The sequence below is a fragment of the Loxodonta africana genome, chromosome 12 (assembly GCF_030014295.1).
Source record: "Loxodonta africana isolate mLoxAfr1 chromosome 12, mLoxAfr1.hap2, whole genome shotgun sequence".
NCBI lineage: Eukaryota > Metazoa > Chordata > Mammalia > Proboscidea > Elephantidae > Loxodonta > Loxodonta africana.
In genome coordinates, this window is record NC_087353.1 from 10,557,854 (window position 1) to 10,569,986 (window position 12,133).

The window sequence follows — 12,133 nt, forward strand, 5'->3', positions numbered from 1 at the left end:
TGACTATTCTCAGGAATCTTATACTAGAGTTGATTTTTTTTCCCTTTACTCTTTCAATTTAGAGTTACTACTGAATGATTTCAGAAATGTTTCTTGCAGATGGGGCCACTTGTACTACAAGAGAGATGTCACAAAGGGAGCTGTTTGGGATTGGGGTAATAATAGCCTATTTCCTAAGTAAGGCCTGATTAGAATGGCTCTGCCGTGTGGTTCTAAGGATCTCTAGATCTTTAATTTTACCAGTGAGGTCAAACTAAGCATGCTCCAAAGTCTGAAACCTGAACAATGTTCCTGTGTGTAGATAGTGCTGTTATTTAAATAAGAAAGAACGGTTTTGAAGAGAAGAGAGAAGTGTCTCTACATACCTTCGATGAGAAGCATAATTGCCAGTAATATGTCCAGAGCCATCACAACCAGGGGTGGGGCACCTACAATTAAAAATGTAAATTGGGTAATTTACTTGAAAGAAATAAAATTCCCCAAACAATTAACTTCTTTACTTATCCAAAAAGTAAACTGTACTGTTCAGCCTCTCTGCCTAAAAGAACCTGAACCAAGCTGGAACCTCCCCAGCTCAGTTTGCCATGGAATCGTGTTCATTAATCACAACTACCAGATACAAACCTTCTTCCTTCTAAAAGCAAGGCCACCTTCCAGAAGGATCATGAATTTCAGAGACTGCTTGGGATTCAGTAGTCTCTAGAGAAGATAGCATTCTTTGTCCCTAGGCTATTTATTTTAGAATCTCTATTCCCTCCAAATATCCCATGTTTGTCTTCTCTTACTGTTACTTTAATGAGTGCCCAGTTATAATGGGACTTTTTGTCACACCAAAACAATATGAGGTACAATTGATACATTGAGAGACATATATAGTGGTCTGTGAGAGTGGTCCTAGCCTGAACTTGATACACTAGTGTTTCAAGGGATTCCATCATACTGACTTTTCAGAAACTTGATTAACTTGGTTAACTCTAGGCTCCAAAATATATAGCAACCCATATCCTAACTGTGGGAATGAAAGAACAATAATCTTAAATTCTCTCAGGCTGTCTCTGAGCCCTTAGGCACGTTTGATTTACCTTAGGATCTTTGTTACTTTTAACTGACTGGAGTAGAAGACTGGAAATTTCTCTTGATTAACCAGGGCAGGTCAGTGAAAATACCCAGAATAGTATATGTGTGAACACCTGTCTATGGAACTCCACCTGGTTTCTGAACTACTACATTGCCACTGCGCTAATGGGAAAAACTTACCCAAAATAATTTTATAAGTATTGCCCTCCATATTAACTTCTTAAATATGCCATCACATGAATGATCAGAGAGTACTACAAAGATATTTTCCCTTTAAACTATTTCACTTGCATTTAAACCCATCATGATTGTAAAAGTTAAGGGCAAATGTTAATTAAAACAAACTCTTCTTTCTTTCCATTAAATTTGTAACTCTCACAAAATAACAAGGAGTAGTAAGCATTATTTTTAATAGTAAAACCCAAATCATGCCCATTCCTCCATCCTAATTTAATAAATTCTTATCAAGGACAAAAATGACACATTTTTACTTATCTAATAAACATACACTACTTCTGAAAGATTTCCATTAGCTTTCTACTGAGAAAGTCACCCTTGCAATTGAAAATTGAGAGCAGGCCAGCACAATTTCTTACAGATTGGGATTCTCAAGATAAGATGAGAGGGTCAATGAGTGGAATGGAAACTAGAGTGAAACTGGACTAATTTCAAGTGTATGAATGTCATATTTTGACACTTGGGATATGTAAACAATCTTTGGATATTTAGAAATTTTCTAATTCTCTTCTAGTCCTAAGAAAGGGAACCTAGTTCTAGAGCTCACATTATAGAAATTGGCATTTGCCATATAGTATTAAAAGTTTAAGTTACAGCCCCGGCTGTAAGGGGACAAAAAATATAATTAAGTGAAAAGGCAGTAGACACAGAGTTGTTGTGCCTCTATCAATGCCCTTGAAGTATAAGGGGAATCCGGACTTTTAAGGTTGTCTAGGACAGAGAAACAATGAGATATTTTAAATGGCATCTATATATTTAAAACAGCAATCCAAATCTGATCTCTGACTTGATTTTTGTTAAAGTAGCAGCTGTCTATATACACTTGCAAAAAAAGTTTCATCTTAAGACTGTCTTCCATCAATTGCTGTCATTATTTTATAAATAATAACTTATATGACTGAATTTAACTAAGTGCTCTTCCAAATGACACCTCACACGGATGACCCACAGTCCCAGAAGGCTCATGTAGGGGGAGAAACTGGAAAGTGATAAAAATGGCTCTATTTTAAGAGAAGCTAAACTTCATGCAAGTTTCCGTTTGGAGAATTTACCAAGAAACAGAAAAGTTTCCTACCGGCCAATAATTTATATTTGGCATTACTTTTTTCTCAAAAAAAACAAAACAAAACAAAACCTTAAACTCTTCTTAATTTACACACTTAGTGCAAATTTATTTAAAATCTATTCATTTTAATATGATTGGAAATTTTTTCATGTCTTTTTTTTTTTGGGAGGGGGGGAGAAGGTTTACATACTGTGCTCAAATTTAAAGTGAGGTGTTGTAACCAAAATAATACAAATGAAAATCAGACTTTACTACCTATTAAAAAAAAGAAAGGTTTTCAGAGTCGTTTTTATTGTGCCATTTACAAATGCATTTATTTTGGTCATCAGAGTTATTTAAAATGTCCTTTATCACCATCCAATATCTTTATATATGTGTATAATGTCCTTTTTCACTTAACACACACACACACATATATATATATATATGACTTACTTTCAGAGGTTTCACTGTGTTGGGAAAGAAAAAAACATTAGCGGAAAGAGGGCTTTCTTTCCTAAAAGGTTTGTGTTTAAGAATTTCTAGGGTTTCAAGTTAGGAGGACGGGGTTTGAACTCCGGATCTGCCACTTGCCAACTATGTGAATTTGGGAAAATTGTTTAAGGTCACCAAGCTTTACACCCCTCACCTGGGGCTGAAACCCTGGTGTCATCTATGTTCTGAGGACGGGAATGTTAAAAGGCCCAGAAAAAGCTTGCGCTGGGTTCGGGCCCTAGTAGCTGCTACTTCCCTTCATTTTGTTGTTACAGTTTGGGGCTTAAACAAAATAGCCCAGGGCTGCAGTTAGCATTCTTAATTCTCACTGGTAGGTGTGGAGTTTTGAGTACAGGTTTAGAAGTACCTACCGCATTTTATTGTTAGCTTCCCCCTCCAAAAAATACCAACTCGGGCTTTCATGAAAGTGGTAATTTGGCTTTCTCATCTTTAGGTGGTGCTTCTGGACCACATAGACAGCCCAGAAATATTTTTCAACTATTCTTTGTTTGAACATGGCTAGGTATTCATTTTTATGTTACTGTTCAAGATTTTAAGGTTTTTTTTTTTTCAAATTCTTAGATTTACATACAAATTTCCTAGTTTTAAGAAACCTCAACATTCAAAAATACGGTTTTCTGAAGTAGATGAATGAGGAAGTGATCATTCATCTAACAAAAGGAGGCTTTGCCTCTCCAGTGGAGTCAAGTCCAGGATCCTTGGTAATGGAAGCCATGTAAAATCGATTTACAAAAATTCGATTTGCGTCTCCCCATCGAAGACTGCATCTTTTCTATAAAGGGAGGCCCGTGTGGGATAATCAAAATCCCCTGTGGATAAAATCAGACTGTGACATGTGCTGCACAGCTTGGGTTTTGAAATGGCAGAAGAGACTGAGTAAGTTTCCATGGAAACTGCCCCCACAACTCCCTTTAAAGAAAGCACAGGCTCATAGCCCTGAAGTCCTCAGGCAGTCATAGGGGAGGAATGCTGTTTTAAGGGCACCACTAACTTAACGGTTCTCCTTGCTTTCTAGTAGTTCTCAGGGACAGCACTGAGTCTATGTCAAGTCCCTATGGTTAAGGACATAATGCTTCATTAAAGAAAACACTTCCTTTATATGTATATTTCATCTTTTCCACTCCAAAGGCACTATTGGTAAAAAAAAAAAAAAAAAAAACTTGGAGAAAGCAAATGATGAATAAATTATTTCAAAATCTATACTTGCTGCCTCATGGATATTTTCAAGACAAAAATATTTCTGCTCCCTGATCCTATCACCTTATCTTTGCTCTTGTCTCGGTTTTGGAATTAAAACAATATCAACAGAAAGTAATTTTTGGTAGCATATATTACTGTATGGCTTGAAAAGTTGGCCTTATATAGATATTTAAGAATGGCCATGGAAAAAGCCATAATAAAACATTTTAAACAGTGTTTATGTTATGGGTGGAAACCCTGGTGGCCTAGTGGTTAAGAGCTACGGCTGCTAACCAAAAGGTCAGAGGTTCAAATCCACCAGGCACTCTTTGGAAATCCCCTATAGGGTCACTTGTTGCTAAAAGCAACAAGTTTTAAGTTATGGGTGACATGCAGAATTCAGGCAAAATCTAAAAAAAAAAAAAAAAATCTAAAAAAAATATCAAGATCACTCACAAACTTTTAGTATTCTGATTTCATGAAAGCAGCCCTGTTCAACTAGGAACAACTTCTGTTTCTGCTGCTTTTGTAGATCTAAGACATCAAAGAAATCTCTAAGCCTGAACATCACCAAGTCCCTTTGTGCTCATTGTTTTCCTTTTATTTTTCATCATCAAAAGAACATGCTATTTGAATATTAATGCTATTCTTTCTAAGTGTGTAGACTTTTCATTTTAAATGGTACTAAATGTTTCTCCAAAGCTATATGGGACTCATCAGTACCACACTTACACGGAGGTCATAAGACACATCTCCTAACGTTTAAAAAGGGTATCGTATCTGTGCATTAAAATACATAATCATAAATCTTATGATTTTGCATTTGTACACATCACAAAGATGCAGTAGCAGGTAAGCCCAGTTCTCAAGTTTGAATCTGAGTTGTCCTTCAGAAGCCAAAAAAACCTGTAAAAAACAAACGAACAAAAAAACCTTTGCCGTCGAGTCAATTCTGACTCATAGGGACCCTAAAGGACAGAGTAGAACTGCCCCATAGGGTTTCCAAGGAGCACCTGGTGGATTTGAACTGCCGACCTTCTGGATAGCAGCTTTAGCTCTAAACCACTATGCCACCAGGGTTTCCCTCCAAAGCCATAGGACCTATTAATATCTTGTTTTCTGAAACTGGGTGGTGGAAACGGAAACTGTTAAATCTACTCGCTGAGTTTGTACTATCGTATAATTATTCATAACAATGTCTTTAAAGTGCATTCTCCATGTGCCATCATTCCACCCTCTCCTTCAAAGGGACATATTATGACGATTAACAAATACAGTGACATAAAGTAAGACAGTTAAAATATGACGTTCTCTTCACGATGGGACTGTCCGTTAGTTAGGTGAAGGTACACATTAAAGAACATTCTACTAAGTATCAGGTGCTTAAATAAGCGAACCCACTTCATGTCAATTCCATCAGTGACATGAGTCTGTAAACTCCTTGAGAAGTCCAAGACAGAGCCAACATTTACAAAAATTTGCTCTCTAGGGATCAGCATAAGCTGCCAGTGGATATGGAAACCCTGGTGACGTAGTGGTTAAGAGCTATGGCCAATGGAAATAATGTGGGATAAACACGGAGAGCCAGCTAAGCTCAACCTCTCTCTTACTATATGTCTGGAGAGTAAGCCACACTGATGGCTAAAAGGACAGTTTACCGTCAGAGTGTAGAGCCCTAAGGGTCATTTTCATGAAATGTCTAACTCAACGTCTGGACTGAGACATGCCAGCTAGGTGAGACTGAGCTAATTAAATGTCCAGTCTATTTCCCCCAAAATCAATTTATAGGAAAAAAAGCATGATCTGTCATCTTCATATTTATTTTTAAAAATCTTATTAATAAAGGTTAAAATAACTATATCTGTTATTAATTGTCTGTGTAGCTGACCTAATCTAGTTGAATCAGTCCTAAAAGGTTGACTTTCAAACAGGTCCTGAGCTTAGTAGCTAAAATATACAGAAAAATTACCCAACTAAACATTTGGAAACATAATAAAATATCACACTGAAAAACTTTGAGTTCTTTGAAGAATTTCATGGAAAACTCCTGCAATGGTGTCATTTTTTGGTTATTTGTTTCATGGCAAATCAATCGGGAACTTAAGAAGTAAAACACAAAACTTGACAGAATATAGTATTTTTCTTAATGCTTTCAATTTCAAGAAAAAAAATTACAAAAATGTAAAATTAGGCCATGTATATAGTAGCAAAAGAGATTTGAAAATTGGAATGATTCAAGCCTTTGCCCCACTTACATAGAAATCTCAATTCAATTTTCCCCCTAAGATCCTAACAATATATTTCTAATTTGATTATTTTTGTCATATAAATGGGAAATAATGAAGAAATGCAGCGAAGTGCAAAATAAAGATATTTTAAAATGGAGAAATTACGTATACTCATTCTTACAGACACTTTTGCAATTTTCTTCAAAAAAGAAACTAGATCACTAATAAGGAATATAGACTGCTTCTCCCCAATTAAAAAAAAAAAATATATATATATATATAAAACCTGAAATTTAAGGGAAAAAAACTTTTAAAATCACTTTTTCATGTAAGATACTCAATAATTTTTTTTGACATTCAATATTAAGTATGCATGTTTTGAGCTTTATCCCACTCTAAAGAAAAAAAAAAAAATCCACAGTATCCCATATCGGGATACGACACTTTGCAAATCTCCCTTTTACTGTCTTTCCACTCAGGAGGAGCCTCCCCTGCTTTCTTCCCTCCACACACAAACCTCAGCCACTCACTGACCAGTTCTCTTCTCACCCTGCGTTTCCAAGGTCTAACAGGGAAAGATATGGCAGACACTCGTATGTATATAAAAATAGCAGCTAACACAAGAGTACTGAAAACAAGATCTGAAGTCTCGGGAGTAAAGTGCTAGAGATAGAATTTGGGTTCTGTGAAGTGCAGGTTTGGGGAGTGGGTGGCAGAGCTGGGCACCACCAATATTACACCATTTAACAAGCCATCAGGTAAGTCTACCTCCGAACTCCCCACTTCCCGCTGAGTGCTTCCCGCATTCTGAGGCCCCGCTCCTCTTGTGAGCATGCTCACACCAATCCTGTTCTCCCTGGGGAAGGATTTATGGATTTACGTTCTTCATTAAGCCCTGACACACTTCTTTGAGCTTCTCCCGTTCTGCTTTTTCCCTTGGGAGTCAAGTGAGGGGGCTTCTGAAATGTAATATTTAGTATATTCCAGTTGTGTGAAAACCTATATATTTAAAAATGCAAAATATACTCATTGGTGTGAGCAGAACTTAGATGGAAGACTACCCTCCACAAAACATCTTTTTCTTTTGGCTCCAAGCACTTTTAAATTGCACTCAAAAATAAACAAACATAAGTAAACAGCATTTTAAAATTACCCCTAACATGATTTTAAAAACTTCTTGTTGATTCGGGTAACGTTTTGAAATAGGTTAGGCCTCAGGTTACTTTATTAGCATGTCACCATGCAGGTAAAAGTCCAAAGTGTTGGTTATAGAGACTCTTGGTTGCCAGAGGAACTGTGCGGTTAAGGGAGCAATAGCTGAAAATAATAGACTTCCTGGGTGGCACAAACCTTTAAGTGCTTGGCTGCTAACTGAAAGGTTGTTGGTTTGAGTCCACCCAAAGGTGCCTTGCAAGAAAGGCCTGGCAATCTTCTTGAAAACCTGTGGAGCGTGGTTCTACTCTGACATACATGGATTCACCATGACTTGGAGTCTACTCGATGGCATCTTTTTTTTTTTTTTTGATGAAATTATGCAGCAATTTGATAGTTGGAGGAGCTTTATTAGTTCCACGATGCCCCAAAAGTGTTCTAGCCAGACCATACGTCACATTCTGTAAAGTTCATTTGGAAGGTCCACTTATCGTACAATCCTTTGATCAGCAGGGATATTTAGGAGTAGGCTTACATTTCGACTTAGAGGATAACACGCCTGCCATCAGCATTGGGTTTGTTCTTTAACACAGGCTGTTTGAGGTCCCACCCTTCTGCCCTTCCCACTGGTTCTGGTGGTCCCCATCACTCCCTCGTCACGGTGTCTTAGGAGGGACTATACTGCATTGGCTTTGCCTTCCAATAATAGATGATAAGGATTTGGGGATAACTGGACCCCAGATAGAACCAATGAAGAGTCTCATCCTGCACCAGGGTTCATTTCCTACGGAACCTTTCAAGCTGTGGGGCTGGCTCTTTGGGGAAATACAACGGGGGCTGCTACAGCAGCTTTATTATTCATGCTGCATGCAGTTTGTTTTTTTTTTTAATCATGCAGCCTATAAATCCTAAATTATAAGTCATCTGCATTAATAATGCTACCCTCATTGTCCAGGGGGTAGAAGCCTAACTTGGACCCCTTCGTTGCCAACACTGTGAACTGCTGCCCCGCTGAATGGCATCCCAGATACATCCAGCAAACAGGCTCCTGTCCAGTGTGGCAGCACGTACCTAGCACATCCTGACGTCCCATTCATTTAACGGGATGTGTCCATAGGAAACTGCTGCCAGAGCACATGCACGTCCCAGCAGCAGTGAAGGCAGCTAAACAAGAAGCTGGGACAGCTGGAGTCAGTATTGGAATTGGACTCGAAGGACCCATGCAAAAAAAAAAATACAAAAGGTGACTAGTGCAGCTGACTCAAGGCAACAGAAACCACCATTCCTAATCTCTTGTCCTTAATTTGACAAGTGAATTACATTACGGGGCCTTTGAGCATTCAACAGTAACTCTCATAATGCAGGTGGGGGCTTCGAAGTTGACATGCAAAGAGATCTTTTACCAGGCTCGACTTTGGGGCTCTCGGGGCGAAAAAGAAGTACTCACCTTTAGTTGATTAAATTGAACTCTAAGGCAGGTAATATCATTTATATGTAGTAAAAGACAAAATGTGAAAGGATTTTATGCATGTCATCGTAGGGATTGCTTTCGGCCCATGGGAACAGGATTGAGATGTCTACGAATGAGTGCCTCTAGTTTATTCTTAAAACAATCATTAGATGGTCCAGAAATGTTTTCACAAACGTTCTTTGCCTCTAAGAATGGAAAAGCATTTGTGACCATATCCAATTGGCCTTTAATGGTAAGTAGTCAAACATCGAACGATGATGAGTTGTTTGTTGTTGAAGTTTATTGATTTGGATGGGGCCAGGAGGGCGGAGGGGGTAGAGGATTCTTAGCAGGGACTGTTGGTTTAACAATGCCAATTTTCTCACCACCATGAACCAATTGGATTGCACTTGAGACAGAGACCAGCCAATCTATCACAACCACAATGACTCCTCTCACTGCTACCACTACTTCTACTGACAGGCATGCACACACACATTTATACTTCAAGCTCCGAAAGGCAAAAAGGGAGATGTTAGGTGTGGCTACACAAATCCATACAGTTCAGACATTGTTTTTCAAGCCTGGAAACACTGAGGCCCAGAGTAATTAAAAGACTCATTCCGGTGGGTCAGACACAGACAGAAGTGTAAGCATATAATGGAAATTCTGCGTGGCTGGTGACTTTTCAGGTTACAAAAGCCCGTGGTGACGCAACCATATTCAGTTCCATTTCCCTGTCCACGGATGGTTTAAAACTACTTTTAAGTTAAATGAAGAAAGGAGGTTTATATAAGGTAAAAGCAGTTCCGTTTCTTGAAGCTTACACATTTCAACGAGCTTTAGGAGAGGCAGGCTTTCTAGGATAGAAGAAGGAAGAATTCTGGAGTCATTGGCAAATTTGTAGTCAGGAGAGAGTTGCTACAAATTTTCCCTTTTAGCCTATTTGTTGTTTCTATCCTTAATTTTTTTTTTTTTAACTTTTATTTCTCTTGTCTACTTTTTCTATGTTTGTCATGTTTGTGGATCTTCTATTTTTCAGATCCTCTATTTTGTCTCGTGGAGAAAGCATTTTGTAACTAATTTGGAGAAACAGAATCCACACTCCATTTTGCAACCTGTGGAATCCTGGAATTCTCCATCATTTCTTCTTCTTTGGGTCACTTTGTAAGTTCTCTCTCCCTTTTCTCCAAAACCTGACACCTGTCCCTATCTTCTTGCTTATATCTGTCTGGTTTTTAAGCATTTTTTTTTTCAGTTTATTTTCTCCTCTTGTAGTCCCTCATTTAGGATAAGGAATTCTAGCTCGTCTTTCTTAAGGGATCTGCCTTTACACCCAGTTACACATCTTTGTGTGTGTGTGATGTGTGTGTGTGTGTGGTGTGTGTGTGTGAAATTTACAAATAATTTCACAGACTCTTAGTTTTGGAAGATGTTTTAGAAATCAATTAATGAAATATACTTATTTTATGGTCAAGGAAAATAGGTTAAGTAACTTGTTTAGGGTCATACAAGGTGTGACAAAGCTGGGGTTAGAATGAAAATCTCTCATTTTCTATTGCTTTTTTACTTGACTGAACACTTTTAAAATATCCCCCTGCTATCGATAATTCCCAGCAAGTTCATGGATCTATGGTACCATCTATCTCTCACCTTCAGTACATTTTCATTTACTTTAAAAGCATAAGAGTTCATTAGTTTCTCTGTTCACAATCATTATTATTATTTTTTATTCATGTAGTCTTTCCAGTGTCTTATAAAAGTGGAGAATGAAGGAGATAGTGAGGAGAGTGAAATAAAATTTCTTTAGACTTTTCTGTCAAGGATACAGGCATAAGGGCTTTCTAAAAATCAGATTGTCCACTGATTTTCAATATTTCCATTTGGTTACCAGAAAGGCAAGTAAGGCAGCAGAAACAGAAGAGTCAGATGGTTTTAGGGATGTATTGATCCTGTATGATTGTTCTAGAATCAGTAAAATATGCTCCACTGAGATAAAAGACAAGGATGAACCAGAGAGCATTCCGGGGGAAGGAGAAAAGTAAGGAGAGAGGTGAGTAAAGAAGGTGGGAGGGGAAAAAAGAAGAGAGACCAGGAGAAGGTAGGCAGAGTTGAGAGAAAGCTACCGCAGGCTCATTTACAAACAGCCCCATAAACTTTGGAGACTCCTGTATCCAACATCGTCCTCACAGTGATCAGATTATGCAGGCTTTCGGGAACGTGGAGGATGCTGACAGGCACTTGATTTTCTCAGCCCAAGGGCAGAACCCTGGTGGTTTGAGCCCCAATAAAGACTGTGCTTGTTCTTTGGGGCTCAATGCCACTGCTCTTTCTGATTGGAGAGAAAAAGGTGGATTGTTTCCTTGAAGAGCCCACAACTTTGTATGAGAAGTTTTAACTAAAGATAATGAATTCTGGAGATCCAAGTATGGGATATGTTCTTTTGCCAGCTAGGTTTGATGTGGGAACACTGTGGTGGTCACTTCCATTTTTTATTTCCAATGGTCATTGAAATTATAAGCAAATGATACATAAAAGCATGCTAAATCAACTTTGGACATCTGCTAGATGAGTAAGAAATCTCTGCCATCTGGGATTTATTTAAAGAATAATTAGGGGAAATAGACTTAATGAAATAGAGAAAGATATGCTTAAAGCACGCGCGCACACACACACACACACACACACACGCTCAAGCTGTGATAAAATAAATGGATAAGAAAGACTGAAGTCAGATATGACAGTCCCCAAATCCCGATACTCATTTAGAAAGCCTTTATTCATATGACTAGATTGTAGAACAACTCCAGCAATGCTAAAACAAAAACAAAAAACTCCATCTTAAATGTTCTCAGTTCTGTATCCCAACAACTAAGAGTGATAGAAACAGCATATTCCAAGAGTGGCCAGGGCAGTAAAAAGAATTTAAACCATGTCATTTGAGGGAGAAAAAAAAAATTCAAAACATTTAAGGATATTTAGTTTGGAGAAGAGAAGGCTCAAGGGAAACAAAACCATTGCCCAACAGTATCTGAAAGGCCTTTATGGAGGGGGAAACTTGTTCAGTGTATTTATAAGGGGTTGGGGGACCACTTGCAGGACAAAGAAAGAATGGACTCTCCTGGGAAGTTGTGAACTCTCTACCACTGGAGGTGTTCAAGAATAAATTAGATGAAAACTAAGAAGCATGGGGGATACCACAGTGGGGGGGCAGGTTTTGTGCCTGCCGATGACATTATAACTCTCCCA

At 38.2% G+C, this 12,133-nt stretch overlaps 1 protein-coding gene across 4 annotated transcripts in view; it reads right to left on the reverse strand.

Annotated features, from left to right (window-relative positions):
* The window catches only part of MYT1L (myelin transcription factor 1 like), a 216,748-nt gene that overhangs the window by 68,464 nt on the left and 136,151 nt on the right, over positions 1–12,133 (reverse strand). For all 4 annotated transcript variants that reach the window (XM_023550392.2, XM_003411868.3, XM_023550391.2 and 1 more), the window contains exon 15: positions 366–428. In XM_023550392.2, the coding sequence (XP_023406160.1) occupies positions 366–428 (63 nt within the window). The remainder of the gene's footprint in view (positions 1–365; positions 429–12,133) is intronic.